This window comes from Mesoplodon densirostris, chromosome 16 (genome assembly GCF_025265405.1).
Source record: "Mesoplodon densirostris isolate mMesDen1 chromosome 16, mMesDen1 primary haplotype, whole genome shotgun sequence".
Lineage (NCBI taxonomy): Eukaryota > Metazoa > Chordata > Mammalia > Artiodactyla > Ziphiidae > Mesoplodon > Mesoplodon densirostris.
This window is the reverse complement of record NC_082676.1, coordinates 63,539,726-63,561,164: the sequence shown is the minus strand read 5'-3', so window position 1 is coordinate 63,561,164 and position 21,439 is coordinate 63,539,726. Positions and strand designations below refer to the sequence as shown.

At 48.7% G+C, this 21,439-nt stretch overlaps 3 protein-coding genes and 1 long non-coding RNA gene across 6 annotated transcripts in view; 2 read left to right on the top strand and 2 right to left on the bottom strand.

Annotated features, from left to right (window-relative positions):
• Positions 1 to 5,066, bottom strand: part of CORO7 (coronin 7) — a 57,982-nt gene extending 52,916 nt beyond the window's left edge. For both annotated transcript variants that reach the window (XM_060119837.1, XM_060119838.1), the window contains exons 1-3: positions 4,923 to 5,066; positions 2,463 to 2,559; positions 1,594 to 1,668 (exon numbers count right to left, since the gene is read on the bottom strand). In XM_060119837.1, coding sequence (XP_059975820.1) covers positions 1,594 to 1,668; positions 2,463 to 2,559; positions 4,923 to 4,982 — 232 coding nt within the window. In that variant the 5' untranslated portion in view covers positions 4,983 to 5,066. The remainder of the gene's footprint in view (positions 1 to 1,593; positions 1,669 to 2,462; positions 2,560 to 4,922) is intronic.
• Positions 5,067 to 7,365: 2,299 nt separating this feature from the next.
• On the top strand, positions 7,366 to 8,100 carry LOC132476785 (small ribosomal subunit protein eS19-like). Its single transcript, XM_060078947.1, has 2 exons — positions 7,366 to 7,491; positions 7,698 to 8,100. The coding sequence occupies exons 1-2, from the start codon at positions 7,393 to 7,395 to the stop codon at positions 8,052 to 8,054; spliced, it is 456 nt and encodes a 151-aa protein (XP_059934930.1). The 5' UTR covers positions 7,366 to 7,392; the 3' UTR covers positions 8,055 to 8,100.
• A 6,021-nt stretch (positions 8,101 to 14,121) lies between these two features.
• Positions 14,122 to 17,218, bottom strand: LOC132503446 (uncharacterized). Its single transcript, XR_009534614.1, has 3 exons — positions 17,151 to 17,218; positions 15,995 to 16,109; positions 14,122 to 14,279 (listed from the first exon to the last, which is right to left on the bottom strand). It is a non-coding gene; the product is annotated as an uncharacterized LOC132503446 (long non-coding RNA).
• Positions 17,219 to 17,383: 165 nt separating this feature from the next.
• Positions 17,384 to 21,439, top strand: part of DNAJA3 (DnaJ heat shock protein family (Hsp40) member A3) — a 30,822-nt gene continuing 26,766 nt past the window's right edge. For both annotated transcript variants that reach the window (XM_060078211.1, XM_060078209.1), the window contains exon 1: positions 17,384 to 17,598. In XM_060078211.1, the coding sequence (XP_059934194.1) occupies positions 17,388 to 17,598 (211 nt within the window). In that variant the 5' untranslated portion in view covers positions 17,384 to 17,387. The remainder of the gene's footprint in view (positions 17,599 to 21,439) is intronic.

The following is a 21,439-nucleotide window of genomic DNA, read 5'->3' as shown; positions in this document are numbered from 1 at the left end:
CACAATCACTGAGCCCGCGTGCCACAACTCCTGAAGCCCACGTGCCTAGAGCCTGTGCTCTGCAACAAGAGAAGCCACCACAATGAGAAGCCCGCACACCACAACGAAGAGTAGCTCCCACTCACCACAACTAGAGAAAGCCCATGTGCAGCAACGAAGACCCAACGCACCCAAAAAAAAAAGAGGTATGAGAATGGATGAGAAAGCAGACTTCATCTATGCGCTACAACATTAGATGGATCGCAAAAACATCATTCCAAATGTAACAGACCAGATTCGAAAGACTAGGTATAGTGTGAATCCATTTATGTGAAACGTCCAGAAAAGGCCAGTCGGTAGAGCAGAAACCAGCAAAGGTTTTCTGTGAAGGCTGGGATAGGAAACGTTTTAGGCTTCAAGGGACATACAGTCTCTGTCTCCTTAACTCTGCAGTTGTTGGAAAAAGCAGCCACAGACGGTAAGTCAATGAAGAGGCGTGGCTGTGTTCCAATAAAACTATTTACAAAGACAGGCAGCAGGCCAGATCTGGCCACACAGTAGCTTGCAACCCCTGCAGCAGAGGCAGAAAGATCAACGGATGCCTGAGGCTGCAGCGCCCAAGGTAGAAACACATTAACTGCCAAGGGGCACAAGGGGTCTTTCTGGAATAGTGGAAATGTTCTAAGACTGGATGGTGGGATATGCAACCCTGTAACTTTAATAAAAGTCATCGAATCCTTCACTTAAAACAAGTAATGTTTATAGTATGTAAATGATACCTCGATAAAGTTGTTTCAAATTTTAAAAAAGAATTAGGTGAGAAAACGCAGATACACGCTTAGCACCCGGGGAGCTCTCTATCAGTCTTCACTCCTGTCATTTTATTAACCACCATCATCTTCATCAGGACCACTACACTGAGCTGCACACCCAGACCAGGGACGAAGGATCAGCCCCCTTCCCTCACCCAAGGCTGCCCAACAGGCAGCCAGGAGCGCGGTCCAGAAGGTCTGGGCCCATGGCCACTGCAGCTGGACAGGGAAATGGGAGGCAGCTGGGCCAGCACTGCTGTAGCCCAAGGAGAGCAAACTGTTCCCTCAAAGCAGGCAGGCTGCCAGACGGACTGCTGGGCGCCCCCAGAAGCAGCTGTAGTGGTGGACAAAAGCTCTCTTTGTGAGGGCCCATCTCCGGCCCTGCAGCCCAACCAGCCCCCTCCTTGGAGTGCCCTGAGCAGCCTGGCTGGAAAGAATGCCTGGTGGTGAGAGGTGATCTGCTGGGCTCCAGGTGAGCACACAGGGCTACGAACCACATAGGGTTGAGTCTTCTGCAGTGATGGGGAGCCAGCATCAGCCTGGAGCCTGGCACTGGCCGGTGCATATCCCCCTCCTTCCAGCCTGACCACCTGGAGCACCCAGCTTCCCTCCTGTCTGCCCAGGCCACAATTCTCAACCAGGAACCAGCCTTCCAATCTGGACCCCGTCTGTCAGAAGGCACAGAGAGGAGAACAGGAAGGACCCAGCCAGCCACAGGGCTGTGGGACCAGGTGAGTATGAATCCTTGGCCCCAGGGAGGGAGGGGCAAGTTCCAGGCTTCCTGGGTCCAGTCTCCACTCACCTGAATGGCAGCCCAGGTGGGTCACATGTCTCTTGTCCTCTCCCTGGCCTTCCAGGGGCACGATGCCCAGCACGCCTGTCAAACAAACACGGGGACTCTGACTTCAGGCCTAATAGGGATCTGTTACCCAGGACTCCCAGAGCACACAAGACCCAAAAGCTCAGCCTTGGACCTTCCCAGAGCCTCCACCAACTGTAAGGCCACACCCTTTGGGACAGAGTGATTGGCAGAGGTTTCGGTTCCTGCCCCACACAAGAGCCTTCCGTGACGTCGACTGTGCAAAGACACTAGGGTAAAAGGATGTCTCTTTAAGGCACTGTGGGTCATAAGCAGTCAGCATGGGGCTACCAGTTGCCACCTTCCCAGCTTTACCTGAGAAATAAGCCCTCACCAAAGGGCAGCAGAGCTGAGGAACAGGGAGAGAGGTCAGGATACAGTGAGATACAGCTCTGCCTAAAGCCTCTGGAATTCTTAGTTCTATAAACCAAAAAGGTATCCATTTCTTGCTTAAGTCAATTTGAGGTCTGAGTTATCACTGACAACCAAAGAGTCTCAACCAACACAGGGAGCTTTTGCGTTCGTATTGACCCCAGCTGCTCCCAGATGAGGAGTGGATTGCATATGAGGATAGCTGGAAACAAAGGCGACAACCCCCTCCCCACCCTCCAGGCCAAGCCAACATGTTTTTACAAACTTCGGGCAATGCCCGAAGCAAAGTCAATCTGCCTACTGTACATTGACCAGTTTGCAGGGGTCTAAGGCCTTCATGGTGCTGACCTCTGAGCCCTGAGAGGCCTCTCCAAGCCTCTGGCCCCACCCTACCTAGGGTGACAATGTCTGAATCCCCACAACCATGTTCACCTCCCTACCTGGACGGTCAGAGTTGAATGCAATTAAGCTGCAGCTGGCTTTGATATGGTTCCCACATGAGGGGACAGTTCCTGCTCGAATGTCACTGATCCAGGTCTGAAAATAAAGAACAAAAACGTGTTGGCCAGGGCTCTGCCTAAAGCAAGGGGTAGGGCATATGGCATAATCCAGGGAACTCTACCTTAAAGCTGCACCATTAGAGATGCATTCCTTAGGATCAAACCCTGTCCCCACTCACACAGTCCCTTAGAAAACGCAAAATGTCCTTGAAACGATAACCTGTCATTAAGGGGTTGATTTTGCTTATTAAATAAGTTCTCTAATAAGGGGGAGGAAGCTGTCAGAAGGAAGCTTAGGCTGAACAAAGTCAAGAGGCTAACTGGGCAGTGTGTGTGTTGGTGGGGGGTGGAGGGGTTTGATTCTGTTGAAAGGGAGAGAAGCAGAGAAAGGAGAAGTATGCACCTAAGGTAGAAGACAGACTTGACTTCCTCAGCTGCATTGCTGAAGGCCTCCACTAAGTACAGGGTCTCTTCCAAGCCCCAGAAGAAAACACTCAAGCTCAGAGAGGGGAAAATAAAGGCCTTTCCACGAAGTCCCATAGTCAGGTGAACGATGCACCCCCATAAAAAGGCAGTAAGGTTAACACCCACATACGCAGAGGAACACTTTTTCTAAAACGGAGGTTGGCGAGGTCCCAGTGTTTCCTGTTGGTTTCAGCACCTCGCAGCATCCCTGCCGCCCGACGATCGAGCACCCACATTTCCCAGCCCACCCACTCACAGTGTCCTGGAAACCACCCCCACCATCCAAGTTTCTAGTTCATTGTTCACCTGCCACGGGTAGAACGTTATCATCTTGCATTATTCTCCCCTCCTGATTCATGTTTCCTGTACAAATACAGTGACAGGAAATATCTTTGAAAAGAACCCATCACCTGTTCTCCCATCTCCCTAACATATAAACCATTTTAAGCTCTCCCTGTAATCCCTAATTCTATGACTGTCTGTTTACCTTGTTGGACTGAGGTCCACCCAGAAACAAGCCCCAGAGCTCCTCAAGTACACTCCAGACCCCTCCAAGCATTATTGCACTCAGAGCAACGGTCTTAATGCAAATGTGAGAACCTCTCCACCACCAGCCCCCCACACCCGTTTCAACCTTTCGATGGCTCCCCACTGCACTCAGAGTAAAACCCAACTTCTTCCTGTGGCCCTCAGGCTCTGCAGGCCCACTCTGGACTCATCTGACACCATGCTTCCCTGTCACTGCCCTCCATCCACCCTGGCCCACTTTCCTTCTTCCACCAGGCTCTTTCTCACCCCATTCCTCCTATGGCTGGCTTTTTCTCACCCTTCCTGACTTAGCTTAAATGTCACCTCCTCCCAGCAGCCTTCCCAGACTACCCTACTGAGGTTAACCCCACCTCTAAGTCCATCTCCATCTTCATCTTCATCCCGGCCCCTCATGTGTGTTCTTCAGTGCATTTATTAAAACCTGCATTGCCCTTGCATGCCTGTCTGCTTTCTGGCTGTCTCCCTCAAGAGACTAAGCACCAGAGAGGAAGGAAAATGCTGTCGTGTTCACTGCTGTGGTTCCAGCAGCTGGACACAGCACATGGGACGTGCCCAGGAAATATGGTCCAGCGGATAAAAACCGGGTTTTTGCTCCAGGCTGCCCTCATGTGAGATGGTCCCTGATGGGGTCACCAGAGGTCAGTTTCTAGGCTTCATTATTGGAAGACTCTCACAGGCCTTCCAAATAATGTTTCGCTGTAGACCAAGGATGGCATCATCTCTGAAGCACACCCCTCATCAGGCCTGCTGCCCTTCCAGAGGACCGAGGTGCCCTCCCACCACCTGGTTCAGCTCTTCCTCTGGGCTCCACCTGCTCGGGCTTCCCAGGCCCCACCCAGTCTTTGGTAGCATCACCCCGAAGAGGGGAAGAGCTCACGGCAGCCGCGAGAGGAAGCGCCAGCGGAAACCCGAGGGAGGGGCGCGCTTCTGGCCGAGGAGCTCCCCCTCTCCAGCTGACACACCCGGACTCGCCAAGACCAGGACAGAGAGGGGCATGTCTCTCACACCCCAGCCCCGGGCAGGGGCGATCGGGGCGGCAGGGAGGAGGAGCCGCCCGGCTCGGGGCGAGGTCGACCGGAAGCCGGGAAGGCAGGCAGTCTTGCAGGCTTCAGGCCTTGGCCCCACTGGGCTGGCTGCGCCGCCTCGGTGGTCCCGGTGCGAGGCGGCCGGGCTAGCGGAACGCAGGGCTCATCGAGAGGCCAGAGAGTGTCCCGGGAGCGCCAGGCTCCGACCGCCGCGTGGCGACGGACGGCCCGGACGACGGCCCGGGCCTGAAGGGGGAGCGCCTGGGCAGGCGGGCTCGCGGGGGTAGGGAGGGTCCCCGCTCTGGGCCAGAGGAGGGGGAGGGGTGGCCGCTGGGCAAGGGGCGACGGCAGCCGGGCTCACCTCGCGGCGGGGCGGCCGAGCTTCCGTATGCCGGTACTTGGACACCTTGAAGCGGTTCATGGCGGCGGGAACCGCGGCGGTCGCAGCTTCGAGGACCCGGGCGTCGGCTCTCAGGTGCACCGCGATCAGCCGCGACTCCCGCCTCCTCCCGCCCCACCCACGGCCCGCCGCTCTAGGCCACGCCCCTACGCGCCTCAGGCCAATCGCAGCCCGCTCCGGTCCACCGAGCCACTCCTCCAGCCCCTCTCCCTCCGCGCGCACGCCTCGGGCCCCGCCCTCCGGCCAATCGCCGCTCGGCCTCCCCTGGAGGCCACGCCCCGATGCCGAAGGCCAGGCCGCGCGGGTCGGGAGGTCACGTGCGGCGCGCTGTCCTCCCGTGGTCCCGCCGGGTGTGCGGGTCTAGGGGCAACAGCTGCGATTTTTGTGGCCAGGGATTTGCCTCGGGAGGCTTTCCAGTGTGCGGGGCACGCCCTTCCCCGGGAGGAGGGAAAACAGAAGTGAACCAGCTCCACTTAGGAGACTGGGAACACTCTCAGGGAGAAAGGGGCCGCTGGCAGGGGTCACACAGATAGTGGCAGCGGAGGGGATCCCAGATCTGATGCAAATCCCTGTGCGTGGGACCTACTCTATAGGCTCCGCATCCCACCCACCCTACTTAGGTCATGTGGGCTCGGTAGGAGGGGAGTTGAAGACTTCAGCGTCCCTTTATAAGGGCGAGTCAGGCCTTGGGCGCGGTGGGGCAAAACTCCTTGAAGGAAATCAATCAATTGCAGATAAGCTGAAAGGGCAGTAGATAAGGGCCATGGAGAATCTTAAACAGCAAATTTGCCCAACCGGCGCTGCTTGGTTAGTCCCCGGACAAACCTGGGGCGATGCACTCCACAAGCCTTTCTCTTCGCTTTGAAAATTGACTCCGTGATTACAGAATATGCTTTCTGCTTGAGAACAGACATAACACCTGCTCAGGCGTGTCTGGAAAGGGGACTTTGATCTGAGGAATGCGAATGATTGGTCGCAACGTCCGCTACTGTGAAAATTCGCCTTCCGCAGCCTGCTGCAGACAACAGCCTCAACTTAGGCAGGCTGCCCAGAGGGTAACTCTGAAAGCTTAGTCTGGCGATGGGCACGAATGGACTCCAAAATGCAAGTTCTTTTTTTCAGTTCTCACAGGTAAAATGTGACCACTCAGGGGCCCTTACTGAGTTAAGAGCACCTTTGATCTCCATAAACTAAAGATAGACTGTCAGTAGGGTTGACTGAGGCCTGGGCTTTGGAATTCCAAGCAGTCTGGCAGGAGTTCAGCTTTCCCATGGCACATACTCTTCAGACTCTGGAATTCCAGCAGCTTTGGAAAAGGCACCATCAGTACAGTCTTGAGTTCGTGTGGTGTTTAGTTACTGCAGGTGTCGCTTATGCTTTTTTTTTTAATTGTGGCAAAAAACATATAAAATCTAACATTTTTATCTGTACAGTTCAGGAGTGTTAAAGACATTCACAGTGTTGTGCAAGAGATATCCAGAACTTTCTCAAGGAAAGCTGGAACTATAGCCATTAAGCAACAGCTCCCCATTTCCCCTTCTCCCCAACCCATAGTAATCATTATTCTGCTTTCTGTTTCTATGAATTTGACTACTTTAGATACCAAATATAAGTGGAATCATGCACCATTTGTCCTTTTGTGACTGGCTTATTTCATTGTAATGTCATCAAGGCTCATCCCTGCTGTAGCATGTGACAGAATTTCCATCGTTCTTAAGACTGGATAATATTCTGTTGCATGTATTTACCACATTTTGTTTATTCATTTGTCCATCAATGGTTACTTGGGTTCACCCACCTCTTGGCTATTGTGAGTAATGCTTCTAAGAACATGGCTGTGCAAATATCTCTTCGGGACTCTGCTTTCAATACTTTTGGATATATACCCAGAAGTGGGATTGTTGGAGCATATGGTAGTTCTATTTTAAATTTTCTGAGGGATCTCCATACCAGATATTGTTTTTAGAATTACAGTTACTAAAAGTTAGGGTTTTTAAAAATATTTATTTATTTATTTGGGTTGCAGTGGGTCTTAGTTGCGGCACGAGGGATCTTTAGTTGCTGTGTGTGGACTTCTTAGTTGCAGCATTTGTGTGGGATCTAGTTCCCTGACCAAGGATCGAACCCAGGCCCCCTCTGTTGGGAGCACAGAGTCTTACCCACTGGACCACCAGGGAAGCCCTACTCAAAGTTTATTACCAGCCTTTAGTTACTGTTGGTTGTTTGGTTAATTCTACAGTATGCAGTAACCCCTACTTGCATCAACTGTATTTGACTTATAACTTTCCAGTATGGGGACATTCAGACATTATGTATTGTGGTTCAAATATAAATCAACTGTAGACCTAAAACTATAAAATTCTTAGAAGAAAACAAGGGGCAAAAGCTTCACAACAACCTTTCCCCTGGCTGGCAGCTTGGAGGCTGCACGATGCCTGGAGTTACTGTAAAAGACGTGAACCAGCAGGAGTTCGTCAGAGCTCTCGGAGCCTTCCTCAAAAAGTCCGGGAAGGGCTTCCCTGGTGGCGCAGTGGTTGAGAGTCCGCCTGCTGATGCAGGGGACACGGGTTCGTGCCCCGGTCCGGGAAGATCCCACCTGCCGCGGAGCGGCTGGGCCCGTGAGCCATGGCCACTGAGGCTGTGCGTCCGGAGCCTGTGCTCCGCAGCGGGAGAGGCCACAGCAGTGAGAGGCCTGCATACTGCAAAAAAAAAAAAAAAAAAAAAAAGTCCGCGAAGCTTAAAGTCCCTGAATGGGTGGACACTGTCAAGCTAGCCAAGCATAGAGAGCTCGCTCCCTACGATGAGAACTGGTTCTACACACAAGCTGCTTCCACAGCACGGCACCTGTACCTCCAGGGCAGCTCTGGGGTTGGTTCCATGACCAAGAACTATGAGGGGTGTCAGAGACATGGTGTCATGCCCAGCCACTTCAGCAGAGGCTCCAAGAGCGTGGCCCGTCGGGTCCTCCAAGCCCTGGAGGGGCTGAAAATGGTGGAAAAGGACCAAGATGGGGGTTGCAAACTAACACCTCATGGACAGAGAGATCTGGATGGAATCGCTGGACAGGTGGCAGCTGCCAACAAGAAGCATTAGAACAAATTATGCTGGGTTAATAAATTGCCTCATTTGTAAAAAAAAAAAAAAACTTCGCAGCATTGGATTTGGCAATGAATTTTTGGATATGACACCAAAGGTACAGGCAAAAAAGAAAAAATAAACAAACTGGACTTCATAAGAAGTTTTTTAATTTGTGCATCAAAAGACACTGTCGGGGGCTTCCCTGGTGGTGCAGTGGTTAAGAATCCGCCTGCCAATGCAAGGGACACGGTTTTGAGCCCTGGTCTGGGAAGATCCCACATGCTGCAGCTGCAACTAAGCCCGTGCTCCACAACTACTGAGCCTGTGCTCTAGAGCCCGTGAGTCACAACTACTGAAGCCCGCACGCCTAGAGCCCGTGCTCTACAACAAGAAAAGCCACCGCAATGAGAAGCCCGCGCACCGCAATGAAGAGTACTTTCCGCTCACCGCAACTAGAGAAAGCCCAAGCGCAGCAGTGAAGACCCAACGCAGCCAAAAATAAATAAATAAATTTATTTATTTATTTTTTAAAAAAGAGAGAAATACTGTCAGCAGAGTGAAAGGCAACACACAAGGTGGGAGAAAATATCTGCAAATCATAGATCTGATAAGGGATTAATATCCAGAATATATAAAGAACTCCTAAAACTTAACGACAACAAAAAACCTACCTAGGGACTTCCCTGGTGGTCCACTGGTAAAGAACCTGCCTTCCAATTCAGGGGACAAGGGTTTGATCCCTGACTGGGGAACTAAGATCCCACATGCCGCAGGGCAACTAAGCCTGCGTGCCACAACTATTGAGCTCACGCGCCTCAACAAGAGAGCTCGTGTGCCGCAAACTACAGGGCCCGCGCGCCCTGGAGCCATCCCACCACAACTAGAGGAGAAAACCCCGCATACCACAACTAGAGAGAAGCCTGAGCACAGCAGAGACCATGCGCCGTAATGAAAGATCCTGCATACCTCAACGAAGATCCCATGTGCTGCAACTAACACTTGACACAGCCAAAAAAATAAGGAAAATAAATAAATATTTTTAAAAGTTTTAAAGAAAAAACCTACCTCATTTTATTTTTTTTTATAAATTTATTTATTTTATTTTTGGCTGTGTTGAGTCCTCGCTGCTGCACACGGGCTCTCTCTAGTTGCAGACAGCGGGGGCTGTTTGTTGCGGTGCACAGGCTTCTCAGTACGGTGGCCTCTCTTGTTGCGGAGCACGGGCTCTAGGCTCATGGGCTCATGGGCTCATGGGCTCATGGGCTTCAGTAGTTGTGGCACACGGGCTTAGTTGCGCTGCAGCATGTGGGATCTTCCCAGACCAGGGCTCAAACCCGTGTCCCCTGCATTGGCAGGCAGACTCTCAACCACTGAGCCACCAGGGAAGACCCTACCTAATTTTAAAATGAGCAAAGGACTTGATAGATATTGCTCCAAAGAAGATATACACATGGCCAATTAGCACATGAAAAGATGCGCAACATCACTACTCATCAGAGAAATGCAAATCAAGACTACAATAAGTTAACATTTCACACCCAGTAGGATAGCTACTATCAAAAACAAAACAAAATGAAAAACAACCCAGAAAAACAGAAAGTAAGAAGCCTTAAAGAGGATTTAGAGTAATTGGAACCCTTGTACGTGGTTGGTGGGAATGTAAAATGATATAGCCACTGTGGAAAACTTTACGACAGTTCCTTAAAAAATTAAAATAAAACTGCCACATGATCCAAGAATTTCACTTTTGGGTACATACCCAAAAGAATTGAAAACAGAGTCACAAAGAAATATTTGCACACCTATGTTCATAGCAGCATTATTCACAATAGCTAAAACATGGAAGAATCCAAATGTACATTGATGGATGAGTGGATAATCAAAATGTGGTATATACATTCATTGGAATATTGTTAAAGTAATTAGCTTTTAAAAAGAAAGACAATCAGGGGGCTTCCCTGGTGGCACAGTGGTTAAGAATCCTCCTGCCAATGCAGGGAACACAGGTTTGAGCCCTGGTCTGGGAAGATCCCACACGCCTCGAAACAACTAAGCCTGTGCACCACAACTACTGAGCCTGCACTCTAGAGCCCGTAAGCCACAACTACTGAGCCCAAGTGCCACAACTACTGAAGCCCTCGTGCCTAGAGCCTGTGCTCTGCAACAAGAGAAGCCACCGCAATGAGAAGCCTATGCACCACAACGAAGAGTAACCCCCACTCGCCACAACTAGAGAAAGCCCGTGTGCAGCAATGAAGACCCAACGCAGCCAAAAATAAATAAATAAGATAAAAAAAAAAAGACAATCAGGAATTCTGTGGCAGTCCAGTGGCTGGGACTCTTCACTTTCCCTGCTGAGGGCTGGGGTTCAATCCCTGGTCAGGGAACTAAGATCCCACAAGCCTCATGGCGCAGCCAAAAAAAAAAAAAAAGGAAAGAAAATCTGCAAGATGCAGATTTCATCAGGCATAGATGAAACTTGAGAACAAAAAGATAAATACCATGCGATTCCATTTATGAGGTACTTAGAGTACTCAAAATCATAGAGATGGAAAGTAGAATGGTGGTTGCCAGGGGCTGGGGGAGGAGGAAGTGGGGAGTGTAATGGGTATAGAGTTTCAGTTTTACAGGATGAAAAGAGTTTGGAGATGGATGGTGGTGATGGTTGCACAAAATTATACATATATTTAATACCACTGAACTGTGCCCTTAAAATAGTTAAGATGTTAAATTTTATTATGTGCATTTTCCCACAATAAAAAAAAATATAAGTCAACTATACACCTACTGCAAAAGTTCATTGTAAACCTCCCAGATTTGCTTGATGTCACTTCATTATTATCCCTGAATTACTTGTGTTTTTTTTAATGTACCATTATGTCAGATGGGCCTAAATGGGCACAGTCAGAAAGCGAGAAAGCCTTTAACCCCCAGAGGTAACAAATGGATATGCCATGGGCTAAATCTGGTCTACAGATATGTTTTAGTGGTTCATATGGTGTTTTAAAAATTGGGAAGCTTCAAAAAAGTTTGGATTTCAGATCTCTTGAAAAACTGAAAGATCTGGCAACGCTAGGTGCACATCCCTAAGTGGCTAAAATGCGCTGGAGCTGACAGCAACTGCCACTTTTAAAACATGTTTTCCTCACTCATCACAGTCCCACCAGCCCCTGTGGTCTTTTTTTTTTTTTTTTTTAATACTACTGTTGTTTTTGTAAAATATTTTTTATTTATTTGGCTGCATAGGGTCTTAGTTGAGGCACATGGGATCTTCATTGCCGCATGCAAGATTTCCATTTGGCATGTGGGATCTTTAGTTGATTACTTTTGGCTGTGCTGGATCTTCGTTGCTGCCCGCGGGTTTTCTCTAGTTGCAGCAAGCTGGGGCTACTCTCGATTGGGGTGCGCGGGCTTCTCACTGTCGTGGCTTCTCTAGTTGCGGAGCACAGGCTCTAGGCGCCTGGGCTTCAGTAGTTGTGGCTTGCGGGCCCTAGAGCACAGGCTCAGTAGTTGTGGCGCACAGGCTTAGTTGCTCCGCGGCATGTGGGATCTTCCTGAACCAGGGCTCAAACCTGTGTCTCCCGCATTGGCAGGTGGATTCTTAACCACTATGCCACCAGGGAAGTCCCAGCCCCTGTGGTCTTATGCACAGCCACTCCACTCTTGTGCTTTACCTGTCTGGTCCTGGCACCTGGGTTTGTGATCCCCTGACCTTCTCTCCCAGGAGAGAAAGAGACCATGCCCCTGGCTGTGCTGGGTCATGTGACTATTGCCACAAACTGGGGGCTGGTGGAAGCAGAGTAGAAGAATGTCAACTTTTCCATTGCCATAGTGATGAACCTGAGCTCCACAGCAGGGGAGACGGAAGGGCCAGAGGGACATCATCAAGGCCCAGAGAATGACCATCTCACGTGTTCCCAGGTCCATTCTGGCTGAGTGATCACTGGAGAATAATTTTAGTAGAGTTCAGAGCTCTAAGGCTGCTGCAGACTTGAGCAGAATAAATTAGTTCATGGATTGCAAAGTTGAACTGACAGCCTCCAAGATTCCTTCCAGCCCCTCAAGCCTATGAATTGACAGCTTTGTCTCTTTGCACTCCTAGAAACCCCATTTCACTGTCTATAAGGACACAGGAAGACACCTCTCTACCTTAAAAGGCAGCCTATCAAAATGTGGATCAAATTTCAATAGGGCGGATGTCTGGTTAGCTTGGTGCCTGGCAGGATGATTTCAATTTCACAGGTCCTATTTCCAAGAGTAATTAATAATGAACAAGAATTTGGGAGTCCATTGTAGTGAGGTCCTCATTCTAGAAAACTCAAAACACTTCGTGTAACCAAAGGAAGAGACATCAGCAGAAAGAAAAGGGACGAGCAAGAAGAAAGCAAAAAAAAAAAAAAAAAACACAAAAGCATTAAAGAGCCTTAGGATGCATCTTTATTTTCAGCTGTGATGCCAAAGAGAGGAATTTTCTGACATGGTGTTCCCTTAATCTTCTGTAAAGTCAGTTGTTTCCATAAATTAGAATTTTTGCAAGAGAGGGAGGCATGAGGCCAGCTTCAGTGCCAATAACAAATTATTTAGATCTAGTTATCTGCCCCTGAAATGGTTGTCTATTAAAATACACAAAGGCACATGTAGTTATTTCAGCACAGGAAACGAACAATTAAGCAACAAAATACATTTCAAAAATGGAGAAAAACATGACAGTGCACCTTGTATTATTATTTTGTTGTTTATGGAGGTGTACCCATGTAGTCTTGGGGCTCTGAAGTTTTACTACATTTAGTGATTTGTTCTGATTTTTTTTTACAATAACTTGCAAACTATTTATATATATATTTTTGGCCGTGCCTCGTGGCATGCAGGATCTTAGTTCCCCCAACCAGGGATCTAACCCGTGCCCCCTACAATGGAAGCACGGGGTCTTAACCACTGGACTGCCAGGGAAGTCCCCAAAATATTTTAACAGAAACACAAAATTTAACTTTTGTGGTGATAATTCACAACTAAAGGACATTTCCATAGAAAAGACTGTCATTTACTAAGGTGATGTTTTTCACTTTGGAGTCTACTGATCACCAGGATATCCACAGCTTTATTCTCAGCATCTGTGGTTCTTTTTTTTCTTTAGGAGTTCCTTTCATTTCTCAGGTTTGTGAAACATTGTTTAAGTTTAAGCCTAGTTTGGGCAGAAGAGTATTTCGCTGGGAGCTGAAACCACTTGTGTTTTTTTCGTTTTTTTTTTGTTTTGTTTTGTTTTTTTTTTGCGGTACATGGGCCTCTCACTGTTGTGGCCTCTCCCATTGCGGAGTACAGGCTCCAGACGCGCAGGCTCAGCGGCCATGGCTCATGGGCCCAGCCGCTCCGCGGCATGTGGGATCTTCCCGGACCGGGGCACGAACCCGTGTCCCCTGCATCGGCAGGCGGACTCTCAACCACTGCGCCACCAGGGAAGCCCCACTTGTGTTTTTTTTTAAAGGGCCTTTTAGAAATCATTAGCATGAAAGTCCTGTTGGGAATACCCAGGTGAGCCAGGCAAGGATATAGTTCATCTTGTACTGCAGGGAACTGCACCCACTGCAGAGGTCATGCCTGGCAACATCTGGGTCCCACATTCCACACTCCCTCGGAATTGTCCCATACTCTCTTGGGGAGGAAAGGAAATGCTACAACTAGAGAAATTGTGACCCTGCTTGTATTGCCTCTGAAGGCTTAGGCCCTTCTGCCCTCCTGGGAAGGGCTCCTCACTCATATGGAGAAGGAGCAGTGGTCCCATCATGTAGCCGTGGACTTGGGCAGTCCCATAGTACCTCAGAAGCCCAATGTCCACTGGAAATCACAGGGTAGACCCTCTAGTCTCCCTTTGTCTTCAGCCTGGCACACTGGAGGACCACACTTAAATTCCCTGCTAGTGCTCCCAGATCTCCCCACCTCAGGACAGCCAGAAAGGGCGCAGTAGAATAGTAAAATGAGAAGTGCAGACAGGAAGATGCTTGCGAAACTTGTCTGTCTTTTGCAAAACACTTGTTTCTCCTTAAAGCTGAAGTTTTTGGCTTTAGACCAGAGAAGGGGGCGGGGTGGGGGGGGGAGGAAGCAGGGAAGGATACCCAGGACATATTTTGCCTGAAAGTGTGGGTAGGCGTTGCCTGTGCGCTCATCCCAGTTTTTAGCCACAGCCTGGGATGGATCCATTTGTGTTCCGTCACAGCTAAAGTCCTTGGGTGGCGGTGAAATCATCTGTAGGTGAGGGTGGTAATAAATACTTGCCCTGCCTCCCTCCTTTTGTTGTAAAAAGCAAATGAAATTCTGCATGAGAAAGTGCTTTGTAAACTATCCAGGGTTATATGACTGGGATCTACTGATCACAATTTACCAAGGCACACGGTTTAAAGAGAAGAGCTCTAGTTTTGCTGTTAAAAGATCTTAGTCCACCCACTCACCAGCTGTGTGAACTTGGACAAGTCTTTTCACTTTTCAGAGCTTATTTTGGTGTTATTTTGTGGTGAGGGTGAGGAGTCCATTTGTAAAAATGGGAATAGCCTCTGCCCTACTAACCCACAGGGTTGTGATTGTATCAAGATAGAAAACATGAGAAAGTTCTTTGTGATGAGCTGGAGACTGTTCTTAGCACAGCCAAAGTTTTCCGATCTCTCCATAGTCACCAATTGCCTGAAATTGGTCCCATCGATATCTCAGTCGTGTTCAGTCCAAATAATAATAACTCATTATCTTTTTCCCCCCAAAACTGCTTCTTTCCTGGGATTTTTAGATTGGCATGACTGCTGTTTGGAGAACATAAAAAAAGCCTATTCGTTGTCTCCAAACAACCATCGACTCAAGGTGATTCAGGAAGCACAGACCAAGGACCACTGCTGTGGAGATTTCCCAAGCTTTGTAATCTACTCATGTTTAATAATTGTATCATCTCTTGTTTTTCTATGGTGACTAGAAGTGAGAGAAAGCAGGCACAGCCCTAGGCTGCTCTCACCAGGGAGTCTTGCCAGAGGCTTCCATGTTCTCTCCAGGGCCTTTTTCCCCTCTTTTAGTAGTCACCCTCACCTACTCCATTCCCTTGGGGGTCTCTGCTTCATAAGAGAAAATATGGCCTCTCCAACAATCAGCTTTCCTGCTATCCCCTAAAACAAGAACACACACCCACTTTTGGTGTGGAGGATCTTCACTGTTAATCACTGTGGGGAAGTAGATGGGGGGAGGGGCTGGTACTAAAATACAAAAAAATAAGGAAGTTACAAAGCTGACAAAGTTTTCATATTAGTGAGCCCTCCTCTAGTTCCTAACTCGCTCTGAGGTTGTAAATGAAAATCCCTTTGGCTCTTGTTCTCAGCTTTTATTCCTAAAAGCTGTACTTCTCATCCAGCACCCTCCCCCCTCCCCTTAGGTTTTCGGATCCCTTTGGGCAAGTAACTGTCTGCGTTCTCCTTGGTGTTCCAGTGCTTAGCATAGAGACTGGCACATAGGACTGACATATATTGAGCACTTATTATGTGCCAAGTACAGTATGAAGGCTTTACATGGATTATCTCACTCTGTCCTCAGATGATCCTTTGAGGTAGTTACTATTATGCCCCCATTTTAGAGAAAGGGAACTGAGGGACTTCCCTGGTGGTCTGGTCTAATGGTTAAGACTCCACATTTCCACTGCAGCAGGCACAGGTTCGATACCTGGTCAGGGAACTAAGATTTTGTGTGCCGCGTGGCGCAGCCAAAAAAAAAGAGAAAGGAAACTGAGGCACAGAGAGGTAAAGTAAGTTGTCCAAGGACACACAGCTGGTAAATGGCAGAGCTGGGATTCAGTCCCAGGCAGTCTGACTCCACAGCCCATAAGCTTAAGCACTATGCTGGAGACATTTAAATATTAAACAAACTCTTTTCCCCACTTCCCATCCCATGGACAGCCTTTTCCTCGTTTCTCTAGAACGTCCCTTACTCACCTCAGTCCTCTACATTTCCTAGCGCAAACTCTCAACTATTTCTTGCAGTTTACAACAGCCTCATAACTCTTCTTCACTGGACCAGTGGTTTTTAACCTTCTTTCAATTTCAGAGCCTGTGGAAAATTTGATTGATGAAAGCTATGGGTATTTTCCCAGATTTACATCCACATACACAAAAATTTCATCTATAATGGGGGAAGGGGCAAGGAGCACAGACCATCTTAAATTCATCCATCAGCCCTCAGGTTACCTTTCTATTGTTAGGGGTGGTGGCGGTAGGAGTGTGAAAGCAGAAACCCCTCTACAGGACTTACCAGGCCAGGTTTATCTTTCCAGCCTCATCTCCAGTCACACACCCCAAGTTTAGAGCGTACAGGACAAGCACTTTCACGTCTGCTTTTGAAGTTCTTGCTGCTTAGAATACTCTTCCCCTCCACCGCTACCTGACACACTTTTCACCAAAGTCCAACTCGAATGTCACCTCAGATGCCTTCCCTGACACCCCAATGCCCCCGACCTATTTGAGAAACTCCTTCACCTGTGTGCCTGTAACACTGTTTATACCTACGATAGCACTGATCACATTATCTTAGTTGCCAAGGAGCCTGTTTCTCTCGACTCATCGTGAGCTCCTCCAAAGTAGGGATGGTATGTCATTCATCATTGCATCCTCGACATTCTAGAACGCGCGGGACACCTAATACGTGCCCAAAACGTTTATTAAATTAGTTTTCGGGTAGCTCGGCTCACATTCAGCGATCGGCAAGTTCACTACAGGTTTGGAAAAGACAAATACGCTTAGGAGAGAGCTGAGGGATCAAAGTTCTTTTCGTGGGGAATCAGCCAGAGGGAGAGTGAGCTTGAGGCCTGGATCTGGGAGTAGGGCAGAGACCACAGCCGCTTGCGCCGACGCCGAGTGAGTAAGCCTCAAGCAAGGAGACCTAAGACTCAGGGTCAGGAGGAAGGAAGCCGCGCGCTGCATGCTGAGATCTGCGCTACTGACAGCCGCATTGCACGCCGGGGTTTGTAGTCCCGCCCCTTGCCGGGCCCCTCAGAACAGTTACATTCGGCTGCACTCAACCACGCCCTTATACAGATAAGGTACAGTATTGATCGTCCAGCACAGAATGACTAGGCTCTTTAAGGCAACTTACCTATTAGCACTTTTTAGAGCAAACATCATCTCGGCGTCAGCTACGAAGAAAGCGCATTGGGTGCGGATGCGCATGCGCAACGCGCCCGTGAGCCCGGGTGTGTGCGTGTCTCCCTCACTTCCGCCGCGAGTGAACGCAGCGGGCCCCGCCCCCAGAAGTGCCGGCTCTGCGCGCGTGCGTAGTCCGCGTGAGACCGCCTTGAGCCGGGTGGCGCAGGCGCAGTGTCCCCGGGCCAAGATGGCGGCGCGGTGCTCCACACGCTCGTTGCTGGTGGCCGTGGGGACTCCGCGGCTGCCGGCTGCAGCGGGGAGGGGTGCTCGGCCGCCCATGGGGGGCGTGGTGGGGGCGTCGCTGGGCCGAAGTCTGAGCGTCCCCGCCTTTGCGCCTTCCCTGGGGGCTCGCGGTCCCGGGGCGCTGCTGACATTGAGACCTGGTGTCAGCCTCACAGGTGAGTGCAGGCTCCAGCGCCCGAGTGAGGGGCTCCAAGGCCTGGAAAGGAGTGACTCGCTTCGCTCCGACTACGGCGGTAGTGGGGTGGAGCGTGTCTTCTGATCTACATGCAGAATCTCTTGGGGGAGATGGGCCAGCAGGAGGCAGAGAGACCCAAATGGCTACTCAGAGGTGGTAAACGAGGGAGAGCTGCGTGGAGCCTCCGGCGGCGGGGATGAAACGCCCCGCAGCCGTGAACCTTCACCTCTGTAAACATTTCTGGAGGCCTCTTTCCGGCCTGCCGCTGCTCCCCTGCCCAATTCCTTTCCCTTCCCTCTACCTCCTAACCTGTAATGGAAGGGAAAAGGTAACTGCCATTCGGTGAGTACCTGCTCATGGGCTAGCTGGGCACTTTGTGCTGCTTCTTACTTGATGGTAACAACAACCCTGCAAGGTGGGGCTCATCATCCCCATTTTAAAGAGTGGGGAACTGAGGTTCTAGCAGAGGAGTTGACCCGCCCAAGGTCATAAAGTTAGTTAAGGAGAGTTGTCCCAAACCCAGAGCTGTTCTTCCATAGCTTACGCTCTCCACCACATGGTGTAAATCGAAGGACATACTTACTGTTTTTTAGAAGTTCCTTTTTTTTTTTTTTTTTTTTGCGGTACGCGGGCCTCTCACTGTTGTGGCCTCTCTCGTTGCGGAGCACAGGCTCCGGACGCGCAGGCTCAGCGGCCATGGCTCACGGGCCCAGCCGCTCCGCGGCAGGTGGGATCTTCCCGGACCGGGGCACGAACCCATGTCCCCTGCATCGGCAGGCGGACTCTCAACCACTGCGCCACCAGGGTAGCCCTAGAAGTCCCTTTTGATTGACATATATACACTAGTATGTATAAAGTAGATAACTAATAAGAGCCTGCTGTATAAAAAATAAATAAAATTCAAAAAAATGAAAGAAGTTCTTATGTTCGTCATTGATGCAAACTAATATATATTGAGCACTTACTATGCACCAGGCATGGATCATTTCCATGTGATAAACACTGCTATTAATTCTATTTTATAGATTAAAAAATTGAGGCTTACATGTTAACTTGTAGAATGTCACAAAGCTAGAAAGTAGTTGAGCCTTGATTCAAAACCTGCTGCTTTCTTAATTGCTGGAGGTGATGTTGAATTAGTATATGTTAAACCTTTTAAGTGTTTAGCTATGATGGTTTCTTATGCTGTGTGTTGGGTGACTTCCCTTATAGTGAGATAAGGAAGGAAGGAGGAAACAGTGAACAACCAACGATGTGCCTGGATTGTGCTAGATGTTTGTGTTCCCTAGAATTTGTGCAAACGATATTTAAGCTATAAACTTACAAAGATGATTAATTAGAGGGTCCTGGCAAGGTAATTTACACAAGATAATTTCCTATTGAGATCCAATTTTTAATGCTTACATAAAAGCCAGTAATTAAAGTATCAGTAATTGTTATTACCTTGTACAGTGAACACTACTCCAGTAATGTGTGTGCGACCTGGGTGGATTATTTAATCCTTTTGTGCCTCTCATTCCTTAATTGAAAAATTTTTAATTTACAGGTATTTATTGAGGACTTGTCATATGCTAGGTACTGTTCTAGGTACGGGGGGTACAGCAGAGAACAAAGAGATTGGATGTGGTTTTGGTCAGAATGGTCCCATTTTTAAATTCTGTTCCTGCCACCTATATTTCCTCATGGATGGACGGAGCAGTAGTCTGCCCAGGTTTCCTCAGGATATTTGGATCAATGTCATGCTGTATTTCTCAGTATGAGCAAAAGTGGTCATTTTTAGGTTTTGCCAACGTTTTCTAATGTCAAGGTTGTTGTGAATAGAATTTGACTACATCTTTATGCTCAATTATTAATTCCTTAGATACCTATTAAGCTAAATTAGTTCATATCATATTTGTCCAGGTTTGGGAACATTTTTTGATAATTGTGTATGTGTATGTGTGAGAGACAGACAAGCACTAAGTACTGAGCCTGGCATGGGGTGATTACTAAGGAACTGCAGTCAGCTGTCCTTTTCCCCAGGTGAGCCCAGTGCCCACAATGGGCATGTTTTGTAACAGGTGTTGAACACCTGTGAGAGGTGGCATCCTTCAAGGTGCACTGTTACCACATCTAAGGTCATCATCTCAGCTCCCAAACGTTGGTGTGTGATCTCATCTCAAATCCAGCAGTACAGTTAGATGATGTAAAAACAACACTTTATTTTAAAATTTTATTTATGTATTTATTTTTGGCTGCATTGGGTCTTCGTTGCTGTGCGCAGGCTTTCTCTAGTTGCAGCGAGTGGGGGTTACTCTTTGTTATGGTGCGCCGGCTTATCATTGCAGTGGCTTCTCTTGTTGTGGAGCACAGGCTCTAGGCTCATGGGCTTCAGTAGTTGTCTCATGCGGGCTCAGTAGTTGTGGCTCGTGGGCTCTAGAGCGCAGGCTCAGTAGTTGTGGTGCATGGGCTTAGTTGCTCTGCGGCATGTGGGATCTTTCTGGACCAGGGATTGAACCCATGTCCCCTGCATTGGCAGGTGGATTCTTAACCACTGCGCCACCAGGGAGGTCCCTAAAAACAACACTTTAAATCTGACTTTTTCTCCCAGAATGGAAGGTAGTTATTTCACACCTTCTCGCAGAGTGGAAGGTTGGGCATTCTTGGAATGACTTGGAGGCTAATCCTGTTCTGGGTTGTTCTAAAATGGGCAAGACATTTATTGGTCATATCTTGGGGGAAAATGTGTCTATTAAATGAACTCTTTCTAATCATTGCTAATCATTGATGCCTTTGGGATAATGTCAAGTCATCAAACTTGTGCTAGTTAAATGTACTTGTCTTTATATGCAGTTGTGCACGTTACTGTCTCCCGTTCTAACCCAAGCCTGAGTTCTCTTCTCATGATGTAGAAGCTACAGCTTCCAGAACCTTTGCCACTACCAGCCTCTGCCTTCTGGATTGGAAGGGGTGGGGGAAAGAGGCAGGATAGGTCAAGGTAACCCCTCAGTCCTGGAGTGAAGCGGGGGTTGAGTATGGGATCACTGAGAAACTAGCTCTGCTGTTTTTCTCAAATCTGACCAGAGAAAGACGACAGTAGTCTCTCCCTCTCCCATACTGTCTGCTTTTCATATTCCAGGAAATCTAGGGTGCAGCAACAGAAACCAAGTATGGGGGATACTGAAAAGACGGATTTACTTTCTGCTTCTGATTTTATCATTCTGACCATTCCTACTTATTCTCCTGATTATCCTTTTTCTTGCCCCCTTCCTGGATATGCTCCACACCCTGGGTTGTCTTTTGTGCGTACATGAATTTTAAGTTGTCTCCCAATCCTTGTTGTTGTTGTTTGAGAGCTCTTTCTCGTGCAAATCTGATCAGTTCTCTGTTTAATGCTTGCAGTGGCTCCCTATTGCCCTCAGGATAAAATCCAGACTCTTTAGCATACTCAAAGGCCCTTCTGTTTATTCCTAGGCCCTATTAATTACCATCCTCATCAACATCTGTAACCACCCCTCTACCACCCCCCCCACACACACACACACTCTCGAGTCTCTAGTTATATCATAGTACCTGCAGTTACACAAGGACTTTCTCTCTCCAAACCAAAGGTGATCATATGATGTAGTTGCTGAATGGAGCACTTTTGAAAGCAAAAGGGATGCTATTGCAAACAGTGCCAGGACTACAGGCATAAATCTGGATGGATTCCAGCCCTCCTTAGCTGAGCTAATTTCTGCAGCTTAACAGCAGGTGCCTTAGAAGACCTCTGAATTTCTGAGATTGGGTTTACTGGTTCTCAACTGGGGATGATTTTACCCTCAAGGAGACATCTGGCAACA